Here is a 26,053-nt window from a genome sequence, read left to right on the forward strand (position 1 = left end):
CTTGAGTGACTCAAAGGGAGACCACTAGAAAAAACTGAGGGAGAGAAGTGGTGGGGAGTCCAAACAGGTGTGAGCTGGTGAAAGAAGGGGGCTAGGGTGAGAAAGCTAAAGGAATCAACAGCCGAGAGGAAACACAACCTAGTGATGGAGCATAAGGAGGGAGACTGAAAGAGAAATGGGAGATTTGAGACTTGCGTCTGCACCCGACCTAGGCATACTCCGTTGAGCGCTTTACCTTACACATTCCCCCATAGACACAAGTACAAGTGTGCACATATAGACACACATACCTGAGTCAACACCTTTCTCCAGTAATCCACCACTAACACCTTAATGCCCCAGACAATGTGCACGAGCTCCTGTTGAGACAGAGCGATACAGACAGGTGGTGCAATTAGGCTGCCACAGACATCAGGGGAAAACAAACTTGCAAACTACTTAAATGTTGCTTGTGGTAAATGGTTTTGAATGCCTAATTCAAGTAGGAGACCATCTAAATATATAAAAGGAAAACCACTTCCCCCAAAGTTTCAGCATTACAGTGTTGGTGGTGCAGGTCAATGAGGTTAATGAGGGGACATCCCATTGGCTTCACGCAATTAGGGATAGCTGGTAGTTAGTAATGCGCCAGACGGACCATTGACATTTCATGGTTTAAAGTTTGGAATGTATAGAATTCCAGAGAAATTGTCCATTGCTAATAAATGCCAATATATCCTAATAAACCTACATATACATTGAGTAATTCGTGTAATTTAAAGAGCCAGTAATCTAGCAAAATATGAATCCAACCAGTGTTTACTGTAGACTATGTTCAATCTGTCATCACAATAGAAAATAATATAATAGTTATGCATACATTTTTGTCTCCATCAGGCCAAGACTATGTTTTACCCCGACCGTCCGTCCGTGTCCGCCCGGCACTATAACGGGCCAGTTTTTACCTATAACTGCAGCGATCTGCATGGAGCTTTCCACAGACACTCCCTACTAGAGGCCAAGGAAAGACCTCTGCCATGCAATTTACACATCTGCCTTTTATAGTGCCACCAGGAGGCAGACTTTTGTGAAACACATTTGATATCACTCCTTGAAATGACACAAATCGGTACACAGCATCAAGACGGATCTTTTCAGCAGAAAACTCCCTGCATTACATTTTAAACTCACCAACATTGCAGCAGTACGGAAAGCTTGAATTATCCCGTTAGGTTAGCCAATCGAAGCTAAAAAGGGGCATGACCCAAAAGAAACTGCAATACTAATCTTTTTTTTATTTTTATCCTTAGGGTCATACAATAACATTAAATACAGATTATATAAATTGTGGATCATGGTAAATTCAAAGATTGCAATTTCTGAATCCATTCCAAGCATTAGTTTTGCACGAAAAACACTTCCTGACCTCATCACATTTGTGATGACGGCTATTGTTGTCACGGAAACGGTCAGTGGCGTGACGTCAGGCCACGACGTCACGTCACCCTATAAAGTATGGCTCAGAAGACAGTTCCTCAGAAGTGTTCCAGAGAGATTACCTCAGAAGCGTCAGAAGCATTCAGTGTATTCCAGAGTTCCTCAGAAGTGTTCCAGAGAGATTACCTCAGAGGCGCCAGATCTAAGTGTACCAGTCAGTGTCAGGGGAAGACTGACAAAGTGTGCCAGTTCAGTAAGGAGAAGATCAATATAATATAAGCACTATAAAAGGTGGTACCCGAATTAAGATACTTCGGGCTCAAGCCTTAAATCCCACCCACAAACCTACCAGCCCCTTGACAGCTACCTACCAATATAGGAAATCGTTATTACAGCTATGGATATGACTGGCCTATTTTATCAGTTTGGATGTGCTCGTTTTCAATAACCAAACTGGATTTTGATTGGACAGAGCATGCATAAAGTCAATGGCAAATCACGTGGCAAAGTGAGTGAAATCATTGTTTAACACAATCAGATAGGACTTTTGTTTGGATGCACGGTCTGTCAAGGCCAGAAAGTAGTTTTGACACTCAGTAGGCGTTCCTGCATAACTTCCAGGTATGTCCAGAGATGGGCAAAATACATTGAAAATGTATTTTGATACAAAATACAAATACTGGGTCAAAAAATTTATCTAAATACAAAATACTTCTTCCATCTTCCATCCCCATCGAAATACAAATTACTAATTACAAAATAGTATTTCAAATACATGTATTTCAAATACTGCCCATCTCTGATGGGCAAAATATATTGAAAATGTATTTTGATACAAAATACAAATACTGGGTCAAAAAAATTATCTAAATACAAAATACATCTAATTTCTTCCATCTCAGCGAAATACAAATTACAAAATACAAAAAAGTATTTCAAATACATGTATTTCAAATACTGCCCATCTCTGGCGTATGTCACATGTATGTCACACGCATCCCCTCTAGAGAACGGCGGATGGAGTTTATCACCCGCAAATTCATTATACACCCGGAATCCAACCGCATTAATTATATCAGTCTATTTATAATTATATTAACTGTGCCAGCCACGAGCAGCGCAGGGAAGCACATGGGATTCTTTAAAGTACACCGATACTTTGTGCATTTTAAAAGCTATACCTACAGATAGATGCCATGAATTTATTTCTAGCATCATTTCACCAGCAGTTTATCCAATCTTAACTATTTTATTCACTCAAATCCATCCACAACTGCAGTTAACTACTACATCCATTAACTGATTTAAAATCTATTCCTTTAAAACAACTCACTAAATTAAAGAACTCACAAAATTGATAAGATGCCAACTTATTAAAACAATCTATATTTTATTTGCAAACTTATATTAGATTACAGAAAAGGTATTTGGAAGAGTCAGTACGTGTTGCTCAGTTTTAAAAAGGAGATCTTTGAAGGGTACATAAAGACCTTTACAACCACATATTTGATACATCAATAATCTTCAGGTCTACCTTTCACCACTGGCCTCTAAAGGATACTATAAGCTACAAATCAATCAGGGTCCATAATATATGTATTCAACAAACAGCTTATTTTCCTATAGGGAGCCTGGGTTATGGAGGTCTTTACCTTGCTGGTGCAATTTTTATGTAAACACTACCAAGGTGTGACAGGGAAATGAAGGAGAATCCCTCAACAACTCCAGAATACAAAACAAAAATAAACAAGCAAACAATATCAGGAAAGCAGCTGCCTACAGAACAGAAGGAAGCCAGCCCAACACAGTGGGGGATAAGAACTTTTTGAGATCAATGTCCAGAACAAAACAAAAAAAGTATCCACACATTCGATGAACCATCCTGGGGTACCACGGCAACTGTATAGGCCATTATTGATTTCATGGAGTCACACTGTGTGTGTCAACACATTTTAGTGGCCATTTGGGAACATTGGCTCATCTGAAAGTCTGCCAAATGCAAGCATAACATAATAGGGGTAACTATTTCACACACATTACACTATACATTCTCCAACAGCAGTGGGTTGTACTTTTTAATTTTCAAGTGGGATGGCTTTTTTGAAAAGTGGGTTCAGACATAGCCACACATACTACAGTTCCCCCAGAGCTGTGGTGCAGGTGCACGTGAATTCAGGAGCCACAGAAAAGAAAAGGGTGTAACACACACACACCTCTTTACCTCAATATTCATCCACACCCCTGAGAAAGCCAGGCTGCGAAAAATACTGGTAGTGGGGGAAGGGAAGGGGGGGCACACACACTAAAGGAGATTGGAATCCTTCTGTGACGGTGGTTTTGAAGGACTGTGCTTGTTGGAGAGAGCAAGGCGTGGAGTGGCAGGTTAGTCTTCATCATCATTCTCATCATAGTCGTCCTCATCATCTTCGTCCCCCATGTAAGACACCGGGGTCTCCACACGAGACCCACTATAGTGAGAGTCGTTAGAGCTGGAGGCCATGGTACCGTCTGCGCCACTATCGCTACAAAGGAAAGCACACAATTTGGGGTCTTTATTATTACTAAACACTAAGATAATTTAACAGAGATTAAAATAGGCTGCATTTTGCATCCCAAAACGCAGTTTATAGTTAAGGGACGCAATACAACGACCTCTGCATCCATTCTACATGAATATAACTACATTATAACCATATAAAATGAAATGGGAGTTAAATGCTGCGATTTGTAAAAATGACAACATATGACTCCTAACATCTCTGAAGTGGGACTCATCAAATGTCCCTGGGACTCATCTAAAAGAACACCATCCCGGGACTCATTAGATTGAAAACCTATTTACATCACCGTTTCACAAAGACAAGATAATAAACAGAGAGCAAGGAGTTCCGAGGTGAATTTGGGTCATTAAATGTCCTTTAGTTTGTCGTTTCTGGTCTCTCATTAGTTTGCGAGGCCTCTCACCTGCCCACGGGGTAACGGGATCCATTGGCAGAGGACGTTCCAGTGATGTAGACATTGTTGATGGGACCCTTTGCCATCTCTGTGGGAGAAGAGACAATGATTGACACATCGAGAAAATAAAGCGAAGATGTTGAGATGATTCCATTTACAACACAGTTGACACGTCTTCAGAAACATGTGCCACATGTAGAAATGTCGCTGGATTTGTGGTCATACTAAAATAAATGGAAATGTGCCCATCAGACATCAGAATCCATTTGTGTAAAAAATAAAAACTGATTTGATAATCCGACAAATTACATTAATGTCCCATGATGTCCCATCATGACAAAGAAAACTCTTGTAGGCAATAATAACTAAAACAACTCTCATCTCGACTTTTGCATCTGTTGTTCATTGCATATGGAATATGGAACATATACTTTTACGAAGCAATAGTTTAAGGTGAGACATGATAGGTGAATAGGGAAAAAAGTTAATGGCTATCACAATGAAACTTCTCCAGTTGATTACTTATATTAAGACTAAGATTTTTGTATTATGTTGAATTATTCCTGAAATTATGTTTAAATATGAAAATTACGCATTATATGCGCTAATTTGCATCGATTTCGGGACGATAAATCTGAAGATCGGATAAAGCCAGGTTCAAAATGATGTTTTATTTTGTTGACATATTAGAGACAAAGAAAAGAGGGGATTTTAGATATCTCTAATTATCACTCGACAAATCAAAAAATTGTGTCAACAGGCGTAAAAAGAAACATTCGCCATGTTTTTAGGAATAAGATGTGATGTAAATCAACAAAGCCTTCTTTAAATTCCTGCAGAACATAGTTATGAATAAGACTGGTTTGGTGTATGTGAGTGCAACTGAAGTGGAGATTATTAGGTATGAGGAAAACTCATTTTGAGAAAACGACTTTAAAGATTTCTATTGTAAAATTCCAAAACGTTTTATTTGAAGCCACTATTTTGAGACAAAATATCTCATCCAAACCTTGGCAACATCATATCATGCCATATATCATTGGAAAGGTCTGGGCCTCGAGCTGGTTTGATCCAAATATGGTCACTTCCATTGTCCCAACAACCAATGATGAAAATAGAGAGGGTGGATTTTCACCCAGCAAAACGAGCTGTCATTGGCTAAAATAAACTACTAATATAAACAACAAAATCTGTATTTTGAATGTTTATTTTTGCTTTAGTTTGAAAGAAAACATGTTTAGGAAGAAAGATAGCACAAAATCTCTAAATTGAAAAATCATGATTTCACCTGCCATGTCTGGCCTTAACTGCTAGTTTAGCACTACTGTAGTGTGTTCTTTTCTTATACGGCCCTGCTACTGCAAATGTTATTGAAATTTCTATTCAGTTTGTAGAATTGGTACAGATCAAACTAAAGTAGCCTACACGGGTCATACATAAAATCTGACTGCGTAAAAAACCAGAAAAAGCTCTCAAGACTTGTTATATCAGGGTACTCCATTTTCAATTCATCATGACATTTAAAGGGATAGAAAAACGTCTATACTGACGGGCAGGTGGGTCAAATTTGTCTAAAAGATATATATTTAAAAAAAAAACGAATTTCGCGTGTGCATGCACGCGAGCTCCGGCAGCTAATAATTTACAAATTAAGCACTAGATAACACTATCTGCGTCTCTGACCTGTGACATAGGGCTCCAGGGCTTTGGGTACCAGGCTGCGGGCAACCTTCAGGTCCTCCGGTGAACACTTGCCCACTTCCAGACCACAGGCCATGCCCATACGTTTCAGAACCTCGATGTCGTCATGGATCTCAAACATGCTGTCAAAGTTAAACAAGTACTCAAACCTGCAGACAGATGGAAGGAAAATGTGAGTTAATGTGGTAGTCCCTAAATAAATACAATGGGTAAATAAATAGCCCTTTACTACACAGGGCCATTTTAATGTACATTAGCAGAACTGTAAATATATGGCGATAAGGACAGCTAACATACATTAAGATGGCCAACACAGACATGTATATTAAAGGGTAAGACCACTTTTTTTTAGAGGTTTGGGTTGTTTTATCCATATTATGGGCAAATAGTCCATGCCATGAATTATTTCGCTCCGTTGTGTTGTTTATTAGCAATTTAAGAAATACAGTTAGGGTCTCATAGTCTTCCATTGTAACGGGGAAAGGGATCTCGAAGTCACTCTTTTAGCACATAAACTAACGCAACATAGGCCGATTCTGACAGTTTCACATCAGGAAAACCCATGCGGTTTTATAAAGTTACTATTTTGTTTGGATATATGAAGCAGTACTGCAGCGTTCCCAACTCACGGGGACATCTTGCGAGGTTTCGTTTGTAAACAAGTCGCCACACTGTTTGAGATGCACTCAGCTGCAGTCCCAGACACACTTATTCTAAGGTGTCTTCTAAAGCAGGGGTCTGCAACCTTTTTTAAATGAAGTGCCATGTTTTTATTTTCTAGATCGTCAGTGTGCCATATCAACATTAATTAATTTTAATGACACCACAGGAAAAATTCCAACTTATTTTGATTGTCAACAAATATAAAGTTTTTCCATCTTTTTAAATATTTTCTTTCACGTTGTTATAATGATCATTAGACTCAGGGCAGAGTTCAGTTTTAATGAATGTAGAATGCAGGATGTAATTTACACACTAATGTGAGGGACTTCATTTATTTGACTGCATTTATTTTAAAGTTTATTTAAAACCAAAAATACTCTCTCACACACTTGCCAGTGTGCCAGTGATCACCCTCCTTTGTGCCAATGTTGGCACTGGTGCCTAAGGTTGCCTACCCCTGTTCTAAAGTGTCTCCCTCAAACACGGGCATTGTGTATGTTTTTAGCGACAAGCGGACGACATCAAATCCGTTAGTGTACATCCCCGTAGTGGCTCAACGGCATTCTAATAACACGCTTCCGGAGTGGGTGCACAGATTTGCTGTGTTTACATTTCCAAAATGCTGAAAAACTGCACACCCACACAGACACACACACACACACACACACACACACACACACACACGGAGATAGAAAGAAAGAAAGAAAGAAAGAAAGAAAGAAAGAAAGAGAGAGAGAGAGAGAGAGAGAGAGAGAGGGGGGGGGGGGGGAGAGAGACTTTTTGTGATAAACAGTGCAGGTGCCAGAACTGCTATAAAACAAGGAGCATATGTCAAAAGCTGCGATTGTTTAAACTCTAACACTTACATATACACATGCACACACACACATGCACACATGCACACACACACACACACACACACACACACACACACACACATGGTCGAGCTCCAAGTCCAACAGTATCTATTATCTGGTAGTGTCTATAGCAGGCACGCCGTAGCCTCCGTCCGTCCGTCCGTCCGTCCGTCCGTCCGTTTTCCTTTTTAACTTTTGTCAAGAAATGTCCAAATGCCCCCTCATATTTCTAGGCATATTTTCAGCACATAGTATCTCAGATCGCAATGTGTGAATATAGGTGTAATCATCGGGGGTTAAAGTACTATTTTATTTTAGCTTACTTTCACCTACAAGCATCACCACCATGGGCAACCAACCCACAGGTTAGCTGCCTCCCGACAGTGAAATGCACACTCCTTGTGCAGCAACACACCTGGATTGTGTACTTGCAGACTCCCAGGGTGTTCCACAGTCAAAAGTCAGAATCAGCTTTTGTTTCGTTCGTTTATGAGTGACTTTGAGAGCTGTTTCCCCCCTTAAAATGGAAGTCAATGAGACCCTATTTTATTTCTTAAATTGCTAACAAACAACACAATGGAGCAAAATAATTAATGGAATGGACTAGTTTGCCCATAATATAGGTAGGAAAACAACCCAAACCTCTAAAAAAGTAGTCTTACCCTTTAAAGATGGCCATCACACACGCACATACTTGTCATTGGAGATGCTACAGTCGATGACTGTCTTCTTGCTGGTGTTGACAATAATGAAGGGGAGGTGGATAACAGAGTTGGGAGGCGGGGGTCTGTTTGTCTGCTGCTCTGCCTGTCTGTTCCTTTGCACCAGGTTCTTAAATGCTATTTGCTGCAAACAAACAAGTATATCCATTGAAAACACTCCAGGACTTAAAAATGGCACCCGATTGTAATGATCTTATGGCTTATTTGGGCGGGAACCCCTTTTGGTGTTGGCATTATGTTATGCTTTAGCTATTGAAAAATAGCAGTTCTACAAGCTACGAGCTTGTAGGTCTGCAATTTTTGAAAAATCGAAGAACGACTGACATAGAAACATAGCTTTTTCAGAAAACTGTAATTTCCAAACAGACATTTTTAGAATCTGATCTCAGATCAAAATGGGTAAAAAAAAAGAAGAACACACACACACACTTTAAACACCCGTGTGAAGTGAGGGGCCCTCTTATCATACATCATCTCATTGCAGCCAATCACAATTTGCGTCCTCACTTTTGTCTTCAATGTTTTTAACCCATTTAGACCGGACTTAGAAAATGTCTTCTTTCTTTAAAACTTGTTTCTGCATCAGTGGTGCTAAGATTTGAGTTAAAATGTTCACTCTGTAATAATATATATATATATTCAAAGATTTGAGGCACATTTTCACGATTTTTCAAAAATATCAGAACTACAAGTTCATGAGCTTGTAGATCTGCTATTTTTTCAACAGCTAAAGTATAATGCTTTAAAACACCAAAAGGGGTTCCCGCCCAGACTTACTTACTCAAATCTGGACATAAAATCTGGACTTTTTTGAGGGGGGGGGGCTAAAATGAACGTAACAAAATAGTAATAATAACTCTTTTCTTCAACTTTTGACTTATAATTATTGTGGGTCAGGCAGGGGTTTTTGACATCTATATATCATTTTCAGATTCATTCTCTCATATTTGCGTAAATCTGGGTAATGGTATAAAGGAGTGGCGTGCCCGTTTTCTTATTCCCACCTGCAATATGAGCTCTTGAAGCTGCGACTGTTTCTGCTTGATTCTCTCTAGTCGTCTTTGTCTCTCCACCTGCAATTGGAGGGGAATTGAGTGACACAATTGGGGAAAACGTTAGTTTTCGCTTTAGGCCGTTGCTAAATTTTTCAACTTCCTCCATCAGTCAAATGCAATATTCCAATGCCTTACGTACAGTGTTGATTTCGTCGACTAAAACTAAGACGAAAAATGCTCGTCGACTACCTTTTTTCACTGACAAAAACGATTGGAAACTAAATGAAAACTAAGCTACGATATCTAAAAATAATGACAATTTCGTCTACAAATTAAAACTATACTAAAATGTTCGGGACTAGTGGACAAGAGATATTATAGTATAAATAGATATAGATAGTATAAATCATTTTACACTTGGTTACATGCTGAAAATAGCCGATCTAGCTGCGACGCGTTGAGCGCTTGTAGATCGGCTATTTTCAGCAAGTCTAAAAACACTCATCAAGGCCCGCCAAAATACATTTTAGTCGAGTAAATCAACTGTAGATTTGGTCGACTAAAATCTTATGACATTTAGTTGACTAAAACTAGACTTTTCAGTTTCAGTCCAAAGACTATGACTAATATACGAACTAAAAAAGATTTGCTGCCAAAAATAACACTGGTGTGCACCTCTAGGTTTTGGCACTCCTGGGCCGAGTTTGTAGGTAGACCAATCCATTTGATTTCCTTCTTTTCTTTTGAGATGATGTTCATGGCCATGAGCACATTAAGTGCATCGTACACACGTCTCCGGATATTCTTCTGGTCATATACATGCTGCATTGAAGAAGAAGGAAAGAAAGAGGGGGAAATGGATGTGAGCAACTGGGTGAAACCATACAGGCTGGGTCGGCACCGGTCAGTGGGGGATAGTTAGGGAGAATTAGCAAAAGTTGTGGCAAATCTGCAAAACAATGCTAGTTAAAAGGTTCAACACACTATATTGTAACACAGGTCTCCCCATCTCTTTAACCCATTTAGACCTGAGGACGGTCCAACAAAAATGTTTTCTGAAAGTCCTCATGTTTCTATATCAGTGGTGCTCAAACTTATTCATATCAAGGACCCCCAGAATGATCTGTATTTGGCCACGGACCCCCATCTGAAGATATTTGTTCCAGGGAACCCCCAGAAGCAAAGATTTGAGTTAAAAGCATTCGCTGTGTGAGAGATATATATATATATATATATATACACACATACACACAAAGATTTGCGCCACATTTTCACCATAGCAGACCTACAAGCGCACTAATACTTAAAACACCAAAAGGGGTTCTCGCCCAGAATGAGTTGTTAAACATTTTTTCGGTCATGTTATGAACATAGAATGTATTGGCTTGTTTAGATGGCCAACATGACACATGCACTAAACACAGGTTACACAGTTCTGTATCCAAGACCATCAATATGCAATGCTTCATTGTGGACATCATAAACATTGAGCGGAAGCTACTCCCATTAATCTATATTTCTGATTGTTTTATAGCCCTATAAAGCTGTTATATGTCGAGCCTGATTCTGGAAGGCCAGCATGCCATGTGATATCACATGGAGTCCGTTTGGTTCCGAGTGAAGAAAGCAAAGCCAGCGTTAATGACTGCTCTTCTTTACACCACCATTGTGGATCTCTGTACAAAAGTGGCTATAGAGTTTGCTCATCATGCTGCTAAATACGAATGCACTCCATCTCCATAAAGTATTGCCATAATATCCCTGAGGGAAGAAGCTGTTCTATCATAGCTCAGAATTCCATTTGAATGGGATGTTATAATGGACAGAGCTCTGCCTTCATATCAAAGAATTTCCCAGGGACAAAAGTCTATTGCGTTTGCATGACGTTCATGTAAGGTCAAGGCTTTATTGTTGCAGCACTAACCGAGTCATTGGGCGACATGTGGTTGTCTGTGGAGCTGAATTCTGCAACCAGTTCATCTGCCACTTCATTGTAGGTCGTGACACCTTTCTTCTGCACTTTCTCACAGACCTTCATGGAGAAATGCCTCAAGCCCTTCCCATTCTTCTCGCCTTTCTTACCCCGTTTCCTGTGAACAGGAATACCAACACATTATATCATCAAACACAGAGATTCTTAGTACACAAAAGCAGTTAACACACATTTAACAAAACTGACAAGCGCTACAACAATACAATATTAGAAGAAAAAAAATGATCAATCTACTGTCACTATTTTGGCACAATACCATTCTACAGAATAAAAGACAGCTTAATTGGTTACGGGTAAAATGAGGGTGCTCGGGTGCCATAGTGGTAAAGTAGCTAACCGGTGACCAGTCACCACGCCACCAGTCTGGGGTTCAAATATACCGTAGTGCATCCAGCTTTGTCGAGCTCAAATGAACACAATTGGACCCCGTTTGGGCCGGGGAGGGTAATATTCAACACTACACATACTCCTACAGGCTGGGTTGGCACCAGTCAGCGGGGAGTGTTGGGCACGAGGAGTAGGACGAAGGCTTTACGTCCTCCCGATGGGGGCTACTCACTAGCAGGTGAGACAGTAGGATACAACAGCAGTGACAACACACAGAAATGTGTTGTTAAAAGTATATATTTTTTTAAGGTTAAACTCACTACATTGTGATAGTAATCATTGCTATGGAGTAGTTTGTTCAGTAAGAGGGGTCTCTCCATCTCTTTAACAAAATATATTTGTCACAGGTCGAAGAATTCCAGTCAATCAGGAAAGAGTACACATTTATAAGCTTCAATTTTGTCTGCTCATTTCTTTACCCCAATTTGGACTGAGGCCGATTCTAAACGCCTTCTAAATCCTGATCTACATTTTCTTCACATCCATGTTAAAACCTATAAAGGTGCAAGCAATATGACACTTAGTATATATGTAAGCTACGGCAGTAATGCTTCCCTCCAGAAAACCCCCAAATCTGTACAATTATGCTACTGTTTTGTCGTTTTCTAGGTGTGCATGTAGGGAAATGCCAATCTGTGTTAATTTCACCGTGTTTGGGTGAGACCAGGTTGATGAAAGTTAGGGTGGACTGGTTAACCCCTTACCCCGACGACCATGGAGAGGCATCTGGTGGCTGACTCTGGGTAAGGAATTGGGAGCTGGGTGTATGTGGACTGTTCACCAATATGGTATTTGAGACAGTGGGCCTCTGGGGTGTTCCAATCACCTGCAAAAGGAAAAATAAAATATTTAAATACACATGTATCCAATACAATACTTTGTGCATGACAACTTGGGACATCCAAAAAAAATTGTCCCAAAAATAAATATGTTCAAGTAATGGGTCTGTGAATAACTATTTACCTTTTTTTGTTAAAATATTTACATAAAAACAGCAAAAAGACATCCATTCATTCAGATATCTATTACATGTATATAATGGGATGATGGGAGTAATCCTGCTGACGGTAGTTTGATTAGATTAGGATCAACCACCCACCCTCCCCCAGTCACCTCACCATGCTAATAGAGGGGCTTAAATAAACATGTGAAAGATACACAGCGGAGCACCTGGGCAGGCAACTTGATGCACAATTCCAAACACCAAGAGGCTGTGAATGAGTAACAAGCCTTAAGCTATGTGAAAGGTGTTCTTAATTATGGCATGATAAACCACACAATCAACAACCATGCTGGTTCATATAGATAACTAATATTCTCAAAAACTGTCTTTAGGCAAGCAAGCTGTTAGAAGAAGCCGACTATACACATTAGAATTACATATTGACCAATATGTGCTTCATCATTTCAACCATGATTTATTGCTGTGTGACACATCACTCACCATGTGTGGCAAATGTTGCATGTGTGGGGCGATGTTGACATTGGACGGCCCAAGGGTTTTGGGCAGTAGCTGTTTGGCCAAAGGAAGACTGGCAGGCTGAACGGTAACCAAAGACAGTACACCTAATAGAAGTTAGAGAACGGGAACAGATTAGATTAGGCCTCTTACCTGAGGCTGAATTGCCCCCTGTTGTCAAACCAGATACACATGGGCCTACACCAGAGAGGTGGAGCTACAACTAAATCAATGCCTCTTTGTGACTAGCATTAATGCATAGAAAGTAAACAGTAAAAGTAGAAAATTATAAGTGCAGAAAATATTTAGTATAAGTTGTACCTTTACTAGCAGGGCTCAGATTCTGATCGATGAAAACCTTCAGCTCTCCATTTGTTTCAATCAGACCAACCTGTAGAGAATTAAAATACAGTAACTCTTGTTCATCATTCTCCATTGAAGTACACTACATAAACAAGGGCACTGTGGACAAACAGAAACCAAAAGCAGATATTCTGTAAATGATTAAGGTTATATACAATATTTTGGGGCTCGAAGCCATACTCATATTGTTATGTTAAAGCATCAGTGTATTGTTGCGTTGTGCAAGTGTCACTTACATCTTTAGCCATGATCCCAAAGGACCTGAGAAGTAAAGCTTCAGATTGAAAAGAAAAGCTTCTTCTATTTTTCACTAATCAGATACCTGCAAAAGAGCAAAATGACATGAAATATGTGTTAATTTCTTATATCTCAGCAAATACATATATTTTGAATACAATCAATAAGTATTTTGATCGGAAACTACACAAACAACTCAAAAGACATGTCTTGAACAAGGCCCTCCGCATTTGCTTGCAGCCAACACAATTGTACAATGCACCCCCACTAATGTTAGCTTTACTAGCAAGCTCCTCAGTTGACGAGCACAAGACGAAACTGACGGATGGGGGGGTAATCGGATAACCACGTCGATTGCATACATATTTGAACAAATTTCGAAAAGTTTTCCCTGTATCCCAAACAACGTTAAACCCACCAAAGATGCTCTCAACTTTTACCATGCTAACTGGGTAGTAAGGCCTAGCTAAGACCACGTCCGGGAGAGATGCATCGACGAACTTCAGCTACAGGTCAACTTAAACTCGCTAACTTCACTTTACCGTTGAAGAATATCGCTGTTACCAAATGAGGTTTAATATTAGGTTAAGAACGATAAATTGCATATGGCAGCAACAGCACCCGATGCCAGCTCCCGATGCCAATGAGCAAATCTTTTGTTGAGTTCAGCTAGCTGCTGCTAACAGTTGGGTTAATGTTGCTGACGGTAGCTAGCTAGTTAGCTTATGCACGTTTTTAAAATGGGAATTTCACAACTAATTATTTGCTGTGAAAGATTCGATATTAGATTTGAAAATTATTGGAGGTACAATTAATGTGCAAGCATCTGCAAGAAAAGTAACGCCAATATTATGTTTCTGTGCACTTACGAGTGCACTCTCTTGCTTCTTCGACGGCTGTTTTTGTTGGCATTTGAGAATGGAGGAAGAGGAGGTCTAATTCCCTACCGCCAAACAGGAAACTAAACTACTCAATGTCTAAGTAGTTTATAATTAATTCACAAAATTCAGAAACATAAATTAAGACTACATGTTAACCTTGCCTGGGTGATGTTATTTATTATGTTTGACAGTTTAGGATCAATCAGCTGGCGTTAATTATCAAGTCCTACCAAGTTTTGCCTGCTAGCTTTAAAATGGGCCCTTTTCGAAAAGTCTTGACACTTAATCTTATACATTGACTAAAGTCAACAATCACAGTAATATACAACATATATATTCCAGTTACAGCCTGTGAACATTAAAAGTCTCACTTTTGGGTTTAATTTATCATGAACAAAAAAGCAGAATGTTAAACGTTCTAAAGACAAGATTTGTTCATTATAATTCACTCTGCCAAGAAAACTGACCCCCTGCTTCCCCCATCAATGGTCCAACTGCCGGGTAATTTACTACATCTATGTAGTTATGTTTTAGATTTAATATTGGATGCCTAACAACTTACTTAACAAAAAAAAGTAAATAACGTTTCCATAAAGTAGTAACTAAATCTGTTAACGAGTCGTTTGTTTATAAACAACACTGACAGAAATATTACATTAGCAAACATTGGCTAACGCTGTGGTTAGAATGACAACATCGGTCGACAACTTTCTTTCGCTCAAATGACAAATGACGTGTTAAGACTTTCTGCATTTGAAAATACGGCGTTTTCGTCGAGCGAAAGGTTCACGCGATCAAGCCATACGTTTAGTCCATAATAACTCTATGGTTTAGTCCCCCACGTTAACGTTACTAGAGTGTAGTAAATACGCGACTTTAGTATTGTTTGTTGTAATTAGTGCTAAGAGAGAAAGTTGGTTGCTAAAATCTGTTTAACTTCCTTGGGCGACTAAATGCAATTCCACACGGCTGGCGTGTAAAGCTTACGATCGAGTCATTGTTAGCCATTGGTTTTTAGCAGGTAGCTTGCGTGGTAGTTAGCATGGCTACCAGCCTAACTAGACCGATAAGATGCTAACGGCGCGCTGTTAGCCAGCCGGGAGCCTGACAGCTAGCTAGCTGATCGGCTAATCCACACAGCTGTCACCAACAGAGCTACTACTACCAGGATGTATCGACAACACTGCTGTTCTGAATCGAGCGTTTAATAACGCCAACATTTGCAAATAAAAGCTTTGACAATTGCACCCGAAGGTACATCTTAGCGCTACAATATGATTTATCCAACTTCACGAACTTTACGCATCGTGTAGATGGCCCGCTGTGGCTCAATGAATGCGGCTTACCGGTTCCGTTCAAACAGCAAGTACATTAGCCTCTTCAATCCGTTCGCTCTATGCTAGTACTAGTAGTAGCTAGCTACTAGCCTTGTTGTACTGGAGGAGCGTCTCACAATCTGATCTTGGCGGTGTCTAGCATTTGCGATGTCTGATTGGACAACGTCATCACGAGAAAGCCACGCCTGTATCTGTTTCTGGTTGGTTGGCTTCGTCGAGAGCTTGTGAGCCTCTTGAACAAGGTATTCCATTGGTCAGAAATGTCTCCTGTGGCCCTCCTCCTAAAACAACCATAGAAAACAACACGAAGAGCTAACAGCAAGCGCATCTTTCTGAGGGCAGTGTTTGATGTTTCTCAAATTGGGGAAGAAGAAGTAGGGTTCTCTGAAGTTTATACATTTGTTTAGTTTAGTTTTGGTCTGAAATTGATTATGAACAATATATAGCACACATACAAATATAATCACCATTGTGTAGTTGAGTTGAGTTGTAGCAGATACCATTCATGGTGTTTATTATTGTCTCCACCAGGCCGAAGGCCAGTGGTGTAAAAAGTACTGAAATGCTTTAAAGTTTAAATGCTACTGCAATATAGAACTACTCTGTTACAAGTGAAAAGTTCAGAATTAAAAATGTACTTGTGTAAAAGTACAAAAGTATTGGTATCAAAATGTAGCCTACTTAAAGTTTTGAACATCTTTTAAACATAAAATTAAATGGAGAGAGATTATTAGAGATTATGCTTTGCACTCCGTCCGTCTGTGTACAGCTAATCTCCGGCACCGTTGGCCCGTTCAATGCCAAACTGCACACACTCCCTGGATGGCATTTCCCTGGCATAGTTTTGGGGACTATATATAGTTTCATGTTCATTCGAACGTTATGGCAGAAAACGTGTATAATAGTAGTAGTAAAATATCTCCACTTTTCCACAAGCTGCACACGGACGACATTCTCTCCGGTGAGGGGCCCGGAATGAGTGCAGGACTGATAATATCAATTTTAGGAAGCACAAATGTATGGGGCACACAAAATAGGTGGTGTGATCAATTATCCCACATCAATCGCAACACACCTTGTATGCCCCATACGTTTGTGCTTCCGTTTGTGATTCTGAATCCATTCCAAACATTCGTTTTGCACAAAATACACTCCTTGGGCTAAAAACAGCCATGACCTCATCACATTTGTCATGACATCTATGGCCGTTTATTTTTAGCCCAAGGAGTGTTTTTTGTGCAAAACTAATGCTTGGAATGGATTCAGAATCATGAAAACCCCCTAGTTTGACATGTTATGTATGTTACTTAAAGCAAAAGGAAAGTTTGACATTTTTGACATTTTGCCTGCCATATGATGTTAATGGTAGGGTAACAAGAAACCACTATACAAAAAATTGCCCAATAGTGACAGCCGGTCAGCAAGTGGATATTTTAGGCCAATAAAAAAGACCAAATTTCCCACTTTAAACAAAAGAAGCCTGTCGGCTGCCGGACTAGAGGAAAATTTTAGGCTAATCAAATCTGATGCATCTCATGTAGGGATGTGCCGATGAGACATTTTGGCCGATATAGATATCCGATATAATGAATTGCTGTTATGGCCGATAAACGATATTACCGATGTTGATATGCTCTCATTCTGTATTTGAAAATTATAATAATTTTGTCCATTCTGATGATAAATACATGTAACAGGGTATCTGCACTGCAGGCTTATAGGCAAGTTATATTTAACTTTAATACCTTATATTTAATATTGTGAGCTTGTAGATCTGTTGAAGCTGTTACTTTGGGCTTGTTTATCTGTAAAGACAGACTAATTAATCGGACCAATTCATTAATCGGTCTGATTGATTAATCGAACCGATGCCGATTAATCTAAAAACAACTCGAAACGGCCGATACCGATGTGTTTGCCGATTAATCTCCCAGGCCATCCCTAATCTCATGTATATTTTTGGATCTATAGATCCAAAAAGCTGTTTATTTTCCTTATGGATGACATATATGTCATCCATAAGAAAAAGAAACAGCTTGAAACAATGTAAAAAGAAACAATCCTTGATTTATGAATTTGAAGTTAAATTTTATCTAAAGTCAGGCAAGCCTACATCTTTAATTAAAACTCAGACCACTTAATAGCCCAGCACAAAAAAGGAAGGCTGACATCCAGAGATACTGTATCAGCCAGGGTGCTGCCTGTCGTTTATACTAGTAAAGTGGGAGATAAAAGTCCCATTTTAGCTGATCCTCCCTTCATGCCTCCAATATTTATGTTTGCCAAGAGATGACCTCAACATAGTCCACAAATTCCACAATATTGCGTGGGCGTGGCTCAACAATCAACACCGAACAATCATGGATTTTGGGACAATGTTTTTCTTAATGTACAAATTCTCTACCATAAATATCGGTGTTTATTTATGTGCTTATTTATCTGGCAGAAATACATACAGCATAGCTATGAAATAGCTCCTCTGCCTAACTACTTCCGCGCAAGCGCACATTGTTCAAGCGTCAGGGCAAATTGGTGAAACAGCGGCTGTGAAAATGGTAGGTGACCAAAATAAACAAAAAGACAAGTTTCTGGCGGTGCTAAGGCTTAACCTATGGCTGATTACTTATGGTAGAATCTCGTATACGCTTTCGTTTACCTTGTATTGGTAGTTTGTCATTTATTATTATTTTCTGCTATAAAAAAATGAAGGTCAGTTGCTTATATTTTGAGACTAGCTAGCTATAGCCGTCTACCTTCTTTGGTATTTTTTGGCTATGAGCACAGCAGTTGAAAGTGTCCAGGCAGTGTGACGCACGGTAACTAGTGGAAGGCAATCCCAACTGTATAACACCGATGTCAATCTGTTTGCCATGCTGCGTTATGCCCAACATCAACGTGACTGTCAGAGTAGCTAGCCTAGCTAATGTTATCCTACACACATACACACACAAGCTGGTGAAGAGATCATGCCAAAGTAACTAAATCCATGGCCACACGCCCACACCATGTCCCGTTTGGGGTTTTTATGTTTAACACGGACGTTGGCCTATTTCAGTAATATGACAATTACATTTAAAGTTGCCATGGTCTTTTTAGTGTTCATTACTTCAATTACATTGATAAGGTTATTTTAGACGCACTGCTAAATTGCATGAACTGATGTGAAAATCTAGTACAATCACATTCAAATTCAGCTAGTGAGAGTGAGAGAAGATTGCATGGTTAGTGTCGGTGAGGAAATGACTTCTATACATTGACAGGGTGCTTGTGTTACACTCCAGACTTGTTGCACCTCAAGGTCTTGTTGATGGCATCTCCCTACTCATGTTACAGCCATGACTACTTATTTGAGGGGCCTTCTGGGGTGCAGCATGTGCTTCGACTACACTCAGTGTTCAACCTCAGAATAGCTCAATATCTGCCTTGCTTTTGGAGAGGACACCGTTACTATCAGCTTCTTTGCTTTATTTGTGTTGTCTGTTCACGGCACGGTTGACCTTTTTTTTTTTTAAACTATGTGTCCTGACTCCTACTATATCGCTGTGTTTCCTGGACTAGTTTTTGTTGCCTGAATGCCTTTAGATTTGTGTTTCTCTCTGTGCGTTCTTCTTTGTGTCTCAGTCTGTGTATATTTGTTGATGTCTGTACTCCCTGGACTGTGTGCACTGGTGCCTGACACTAGTCCATGCCCTGTATTTGTGCAGCATAAGCTGAAGTCGTCGCAGAGGGACAAAGTTCGGCAGTTCATGTCCTTCACACAGGCAGGGGAGAAGTCAGCTGTGTACTGCCTAACACAGAATGACTGGAAACTAGAGGTGGCCACGGACAACTACTTCCAGAACCCAGATTTATACTGTAAGGAATCCATGAAAACGTCTGTAGACCGGAAGAAGTTGGACCAACTTTTCAATCGCTACAAAGGCAAGTGTGCTTGTTAGCATGCTTGAGTTGTGTGCCAGAAGGCCTGTGCCACTAACTGGAAATTAGATTAAATACAATGTCTCTTATCTCGTCATTACAATTATGTTCTTTTTTATGGTGGTATTTGCATAGTGTAAATGTGTCATATCTTGTTTGGATAGATCCTCAGGATGAGAACAAGATTGGCCTCGATGGGATCCAACAGTTTTGTGATGATCTCTCACTGCATCCAGCCAACATCTCTGTGTTAGTTGTGGCTTGGAAATTCCGTGCCGCCACCCAGTGCGAGTTCAGCAAGAAGGAGTTCCTGGATGGCATGACAGATCTTGGGTGAGTGATATACTGTAACTTCTCCAGCCTTCTGTGGTGGTACTACTGTGCTGTAGTTTTGTGACAGGAACATCATAGTGTTCTTGTTTTTTTTCCTGTCCCCCGGCCCTTGGCTATGAATAGACTCACTCAACCACACCTTAAAGGGCCACTTCACCCCAGATCTTATTGTAATGATGTTTGGGAGACAAGAAACACTTTCCTGGGGTTTTTAGATATTTTAGTATTTTTAAAGTGTCTGTGATGTCACAGACACTGGTCTCACTTCCTTCCTGGACTACATGCTGACTCAGCATGATCAAAGATGGTCTATGTATGAAGATGGGCCAACTTCATTGGAGCCACTATAGGCGAAATGGTACACAAAGCCTACAAATGGTCTCCTAAAAATAGTAGGCGTGGTTTGCTTCTCCCCGACCTCCCCACCCCCCCTCCCCTCTCCCAGGCTGACAACAACACTGACAACGTCATGTGGATGAGCATTGAGAGCATTATATGGCAAATGTCAAAATCAGCCCCCATCAACCAAGAGTCTAAAGCCCTATTCGCACGGGACTAGTATTACACCAGGACCCCAGGTAATATGGAATAATCACAGAGGACGTCTGTGTTTTTAATCCCGTGCGAATCGACCATGTCGGTGATTTGGGCTGTAATAATTACAGGCCAAATTACCTACCATAAAAAACACACCGGGGACTCGGGGTAATACTAATCCCGTGCGAATCGACATGTCAGTGATTTGGGGTAGAATTGAGTTTTTTTCTTGTCCTTTAAAAAAAAAAAGAGTACTGCGACAACAAGCGCCCACTCTGGTTAAATTGCTTTGCGTTTAGGCTACCACACAGAATTCTGTCATGTAAACTCGCTCTATATAGCCTAGAATGTTCAAAGTCTGATTATTAATTCCCCCTTGTGCCATTATCATCTGCCAGTATAGGCTACCAATAATTGTACAACTTTAAATGTAGCGTGCATGCGTATATATATATACATTCATGTTTCACTTTTCTCTCTCTCACTACGGCTTTTGAGAAAGAGGACATGTTTTCATGGTCATCTTATTTCAGACCTCGCTGCGTGACAGCCTAATTGATCTGACTTGACCTATAGGCTACTTTTGCACAGCTGGAATGATGCAATTAATTATTTGACAATATAGGCTATGCACATTTTAAATTGCTGCCATACACGTAATTGCGGTATTTTCTCACATGAGATTTGAGCCTTGTAGATGGAAATGTAGGCTACTCAGTTTGGGCTATTTTATAACTTAGACCTGCCTACCCCGCCTGCCTCTGATTGGTCATCAGAGCTCGTTGTTGTCAATGTCAAAAATAATCAAAGATGGCGGCGCCCTGGAAATACTTCTAAAAACATGCTTTGAAAGTGAAAAATGAAACCAAATGGAGTAATGGACCCTGGAGTAATGGACAGAATGACTGAATGTCGTAGTATTGCAAAGGTGAACGCAATACACACGACATGACGCTCCAGAATGCAGCCTTGTAACTTGTAACATAACTTTTATTTTTGTAGAAGAGGCAAACTAATATTGTTTATGCGGTTTGCTTTGATTGAATAATTGAACACATACGCCATACTATGATTTGATTTGGGTGTTATAACATATGAAGTGTTTGTGTTGATTATCGTGTGTCCGTATCAATATTTATTTATGCCCTCGTCGGGTGTTATTACAGTGATGGTCTATATGTACGGTACAATATGCCATATTGCCAGGATAAAGATGAAGGGAATAGGTCTTTTTACAGTACAATACTTTTTCAAGATTATTTTGCTCAAACATCTGCTAGCGTGCTTGCCTATGGATATACATACATACTGTTGACTTTGTCATCAAGACTCATAACACATACAACTAAATTACATTAGTGCTGCAGATCAAACAGGCAGCCAATCAGAGGCAGGTGGGGCGTTACCAAGGCTGGGTCTCTGTCTAGAGACGGACGTAGTATTGACAATATGCACACCGCTGCCGCTGTACAACTTCCCATTGACAGCCCATTCATCCAAACAGAAAAGTCCTATCTGATTGAATTAAACAACTTTAAACTCACCAACATTGCAGCTGCTTGAATTATCCTCTTTCAATCTGCAAAGTGTTTGTTTCATAAAAATCCACTGTAGACATGCACTTCCTGTCAAGAAATTGCAGATGATTAGTTTTATAAGTGACTTTGGAAGCATTTCATTATCCGTAAAGCAACCTCTTGCTCCCTCATGCATTATTAGTGCAAATTCAAAACAGGTGGTACACATGGGCTGTTGAGTGATAATCAACACTCAACAAGCACTTCCAAACTCCAGCACAAAATCCAGCACAAAATCACCTGCAAGGAATTTCTTGACCGGTAGTAGCTCATAGTCATAACATGTCTACAGTGGATTTCTATTAAACAAACACATTGCCGATATAAAGAGTTTAATTCGTGAAAATATTTATTTCAGAAAATTGGAGGATTTAGAAGATTTCTTTTCTTTTTTCGAGGTCAGGCCTAAATGGGTTAATACAATAGATAGGACTTTTCTGTTTTATTGTTTATTATTTTCACAAGTTTTTACTTGCATGTAGTCTTGTTTGCTTACTTATATATATATATATATATATATATATATATATATATATATATAAATAAATAAATTCATTCATTCATTCATTCTCTCCTCCCCAGGTGTGATGGCCCGGAGAAATTGAAGGCTGTTTTACCAAGATTAGAACAGGAGCTCAAAGATAGTGGCAAGTTCAAGGACTTCTACCAGTTCACCTTTAACTTTGCCAAAAATCCAGGACAGAAGGGTCTAGGTAAGCAGGATGGGACTAAAGGTTTCAATCCATTCTTTAATTTAAAAACAGGGCAGGGACAGGGGTAGTAATGATATCTTTATTTTTCTCTCTATACTTTTGGACACCACAGTGATGCAGTCAGGATGAATACTAGGGTAGTAATGATATAGTAATGCAATGCAAAGTGCTGATCTAAAGTCACACCCCTTTCTCTTTGTCTTTAGATTTAGAGATGGCTGTAGCTTACTGGAACCTGATTCTGACAGGACGTTTTAAGTTCTTGGATCTTTGGAATAGATTTTTATTGGTAAGCTGTGAAAGCAAACTTTAGAATGACAGTATAGTATACTCAACAATATAATACTCTGGATTACAGACAGAGATAATTTTAAATATAGATCCTTGTTTGAAAATATGTTGTGTAAGCACTTAACTTTACATTTAACTGCTTTGATAGGAACACCATAAACGGTCAATTCCTAAAGACACATGGAACCTGTTGTTGGACTTCGGTAACATGATTGCAGACGACATGTCAAACTATGATGAAGAAGGTGAGAGAGCTGGGAATGACAGAATGGCTGAGAGCTACTTTAAAAAATACCAGCTCAACAAGATCTACCCACCAAAAAAAATTATTATCCCATTGCTGAAATGTACCTGGGGGGGGGGGGTGTTGGAATAGCGGCGATCGAATGGGAAATAAAGGGGAGAAATGTAATCGGTAGGGTTTTCTTGCATATAACATTGTAATGCTATACTTGAAAACAAAGTATTTCATTATGGTTTTGAGCCGAGAGGCCAATGTGGTCTATACCCGCCCAGCCTTTGTGATCAAAGGCTCACAGGATCACGATATACCTTTTGGGCACCGCTGGCTTAGAATATTTCAGGTTAAACTTCAGCGTATTTGCTTCTGAAGGCATACAAGAAGTAATGATATTTTGCCATTTCACTTTCATTTTTAAATTTTTTTACATCTGTTTTTTCCCCCTTTCTCAAAGGTGCCTGGCCTGTCCTCATAGATGATTTTGTGGAATATGCCCGACCAATTGTTACAGGATCAAAGCGTAAAACTCTCTAAATTGAACGCTACCTCTGGAGAAGCAGAACTGTGTTTCCTCTAAAGTGACTTTGTAGGTTTTTTTCTTCTTTTCTTTTGAAGACATTAACAAAATGAGACAATTGTAGACTTCAGAGTAAAAAAACAACAATAACGGAAGCACTTGAACTATCAGGAAAGTGAGGAAACCACGTATCTGGGAGCTGAGCGAAACCACTGAGAACTGGTTGTATTTCTGCCCTCGCAAGATTGGGGCATCACACACACAGACATTGCCAGATTTGCCTCTGCAGATTTGCCTATTTGGTACCCTTGTCCCTGCTACCAGGAGAAGAGCTATCTGCCAGACACAGCTACAGCCTTTGCAGCCGTGGGCATAGACGGAACGCAGAGCGGACGGGACTGGATTTGTGTATGTGGAATTACTGGAGGAGGAACATGTTTGTTCTCGTTACAATTGGTGTATTCTGCAAAGCTCTGAAGGATCTGTTCCTGTGGCTTTACACAGACTTTGGGATAGAGTGCTCACTACACCAGCGCCAACAGAACTGTCGCAGTTGTTGCTGTACATACTGTATCTATTAAGATGGTTTACAAAGAGCTATATGAAGAATAATATAAACATGTTACATTTATACATATGAAAATGTGTTCTTTTTTTTGTGTGTATAGTGAATGTTCAAATCTCTTACACATACAGGATGATGCCTGATGTATCGTTTGATTGATATCCTATAGATATCCATAGGTGTAGGTGCATCAGGTGGTTCTATGAAGTTCAGACTACTCATATTGAAAGCATGTTAACCATATTTTTGTTCACGTCTGTTCATCAATTTAACAAATAAATTAGACATTTAAGTAAAGTTGGTGCTCATCTTCTACAAATGCAGTTCAATGTCTACCCTAGAACTGACCATGATTAGCAGAGAGTTTTGTATGCTGTTGTCAATGTGATTCAATGGAACTATAGAGAAGAACAATAAAGCACGCACATCCACTAACTAAAAACCAGGGCCGAGGTTATGACAAAGCATAAATGTCCGCACACTGGATCACATGCTCCAAAACCTAAAGGTTTACACCATGGATGTGATGTTTCAAGAATGTAGGCTCTGGTGAAGGACCTTATACCTTTCTTTGTTATTCAATAGAACCATTACATTGAAAACCAGATGAGTTGGAGTGGGTGAATTAAACCAATACACGTAATGCCCACCTCATTAACTGGAGGTTAAAGAATATTCTATTTTTCGTTCACTCTGAACAATTACTCATGATACCCCGACTAGAATAACATCTCTGTGGGAATTGTTTTGTTATTGCGGGGGGGGGGGGGGGGGGGGGCTTGGCATAATATACCCCACCCAGTTGTTCTGCTTAATTCTTTGGTTAATCTGTATATGCTACAGAAACCACATTTTTTAAGTATTACCGCAGGTAGTATAAATGAAACCATATTGACCCGTTGTGTAAGTAAGTAACTTATTAATATTAAGACGCTTGAATAAAGCATGCATTTGTTTAAATAACAATTATAGTATTTTTTTTATGACACGACTAATTACGCCACAATATTTCCATGTTGAACAGATGAGTATTTGCATTTGTTAATGTTTGTCTTTGTTTTGAACTGTACACAGGTCTGACATGCTCAACAGGTACATTTTATATCATACTCACAAATACATTACCATCAAACCTTTGATATTCTTTCTTGATTGTGATCGGCACCACTGGGGGATTTAAAATCAGACTTCTTGAATTTTGTCATTGTAATATCCTATCCTATTGAACATGTAAGGCCATATATCCATATATATTTTATAATCTTCATTTTGTGAAAGATTAATAGATAGATTGATTGACCTTTTGATTTGATCCTATGAGGGAATCTTGGTCTATTACAACACTGATAGACATGAGCTATGAGAGTGGATGGCACAAAGGTAGCAACTTAGATG

General features: G+C 39.6%; 2 protein-coding genes across 6 annotated transcripts; one reads left to right on the forward strand and one right to left on the reverse strand.

Annotated features, from left to right (window-relative positions):
• Positions 1–2,798: 2,798 nt before the first annotated feature.
• LOC310866527 (transcription factor Dp-1-like) lies at positions 2,799–16,098 on the reverse strand. Of its 3 annotated transcripts, none has more exons than XM_083776167.1 (12): positions 15,976–16,098; positions 13,748–13,833; positions 13,470–13,539; positions 13,134–13,255; positions 12,394–12,515; positions 11,234–11,399; positions 9,985–10,131; positions 9,319–9,387; positions 8,287–8,438; positions 6,055–6,221; positions 4,381–4,459; positions 2,799–3,938 (listed from the first exon to the last, which is right to left on the reverse strand). In XM_083776167.1, exons 2-12 carry the CDS (start codon positions 13,757–13,759, stop codon positions 3,800–3,802), a joined length of 1,245 nt encoding a protein of 414 aa, XP_083632293.1. In that variant the 5' UTR covers positions 13,760–13,833; positions 15,976–16,098; the 3' UTR covers positions 2,799–3,799. The 3 variants fall into 3 exon arrangements, with proteins under 3 accessions (XP_083632293.1, XP_083632292.1, XP_083632294.1); XM_083776166.1 differs by lacking the exon at positions 15,976–16,098 and adding an exon at positions 14,618–14,668; XM_083776168.1 differs by lacking the exon at positions 15,976–16,098 and adding an exon at positions 14,189–14,461.
• A 2,335-nt stretch (positions 16,099–18,433) lies between these two features.
• Positions 18,434–24,736, forward strand: dcun1d2a (DCN1, defective in cullin neddylation 1, domain containing 2a). 3 transcript variants are annotated; one of them, XM_083777013.1, is made up of 7 exons: positions 18,434–18,521; positions 19,671–19,887; positions 20,049–20,217; positions 22,914–23,044; positions 23,251–23,333; positions 23,484–23,580; positions 24,031–24,736. In XM_083777013.1, the coding sequence occupies exons 1-7, from the start codon at positions 18,519–18,521 to the stop codon at positions 24,108–24,110; spliced, it is 780 nt and encodes a 259-aa protein (XP_083633139.1). In that variant the 5' UTR covers positions 18,434–18,518; the 3' UTR covers positions 24,111–24,736. The 3 variants fall into 3 exon arrangements, 2 of the variants coding, with proteins under 2 accessions (XP_083633139.1, XP_083633138.1); XM_083777012.1 differs by lacking the exon at positions 18,434–18,521 and having other exon boundaries at positions 19,404–19,887; XR_014569980.1 differs by lacking the exons at positions 18,434–18,521; positions 23,251–23,333 and having other exon boundaries at positions 19,404–19,887; positions 24,031–24,083.
• Positions 24,737–26,053: the final 1,317 nt, after the last annotated feature.

Source organism: Protomyctophum parallelum (genome assembly GCF_964188405.1).
Source record: "Protomyctophum parallelum genome assembly, chromosome: 11".
In the NCBI taxonomy this organism is placed as follows: Eukaryota; Metazoa; Chordata; class Actinopteri; order Myctophiformes; family Myctophidae; genus Protomyctophum; species Protomyctophum parallelum.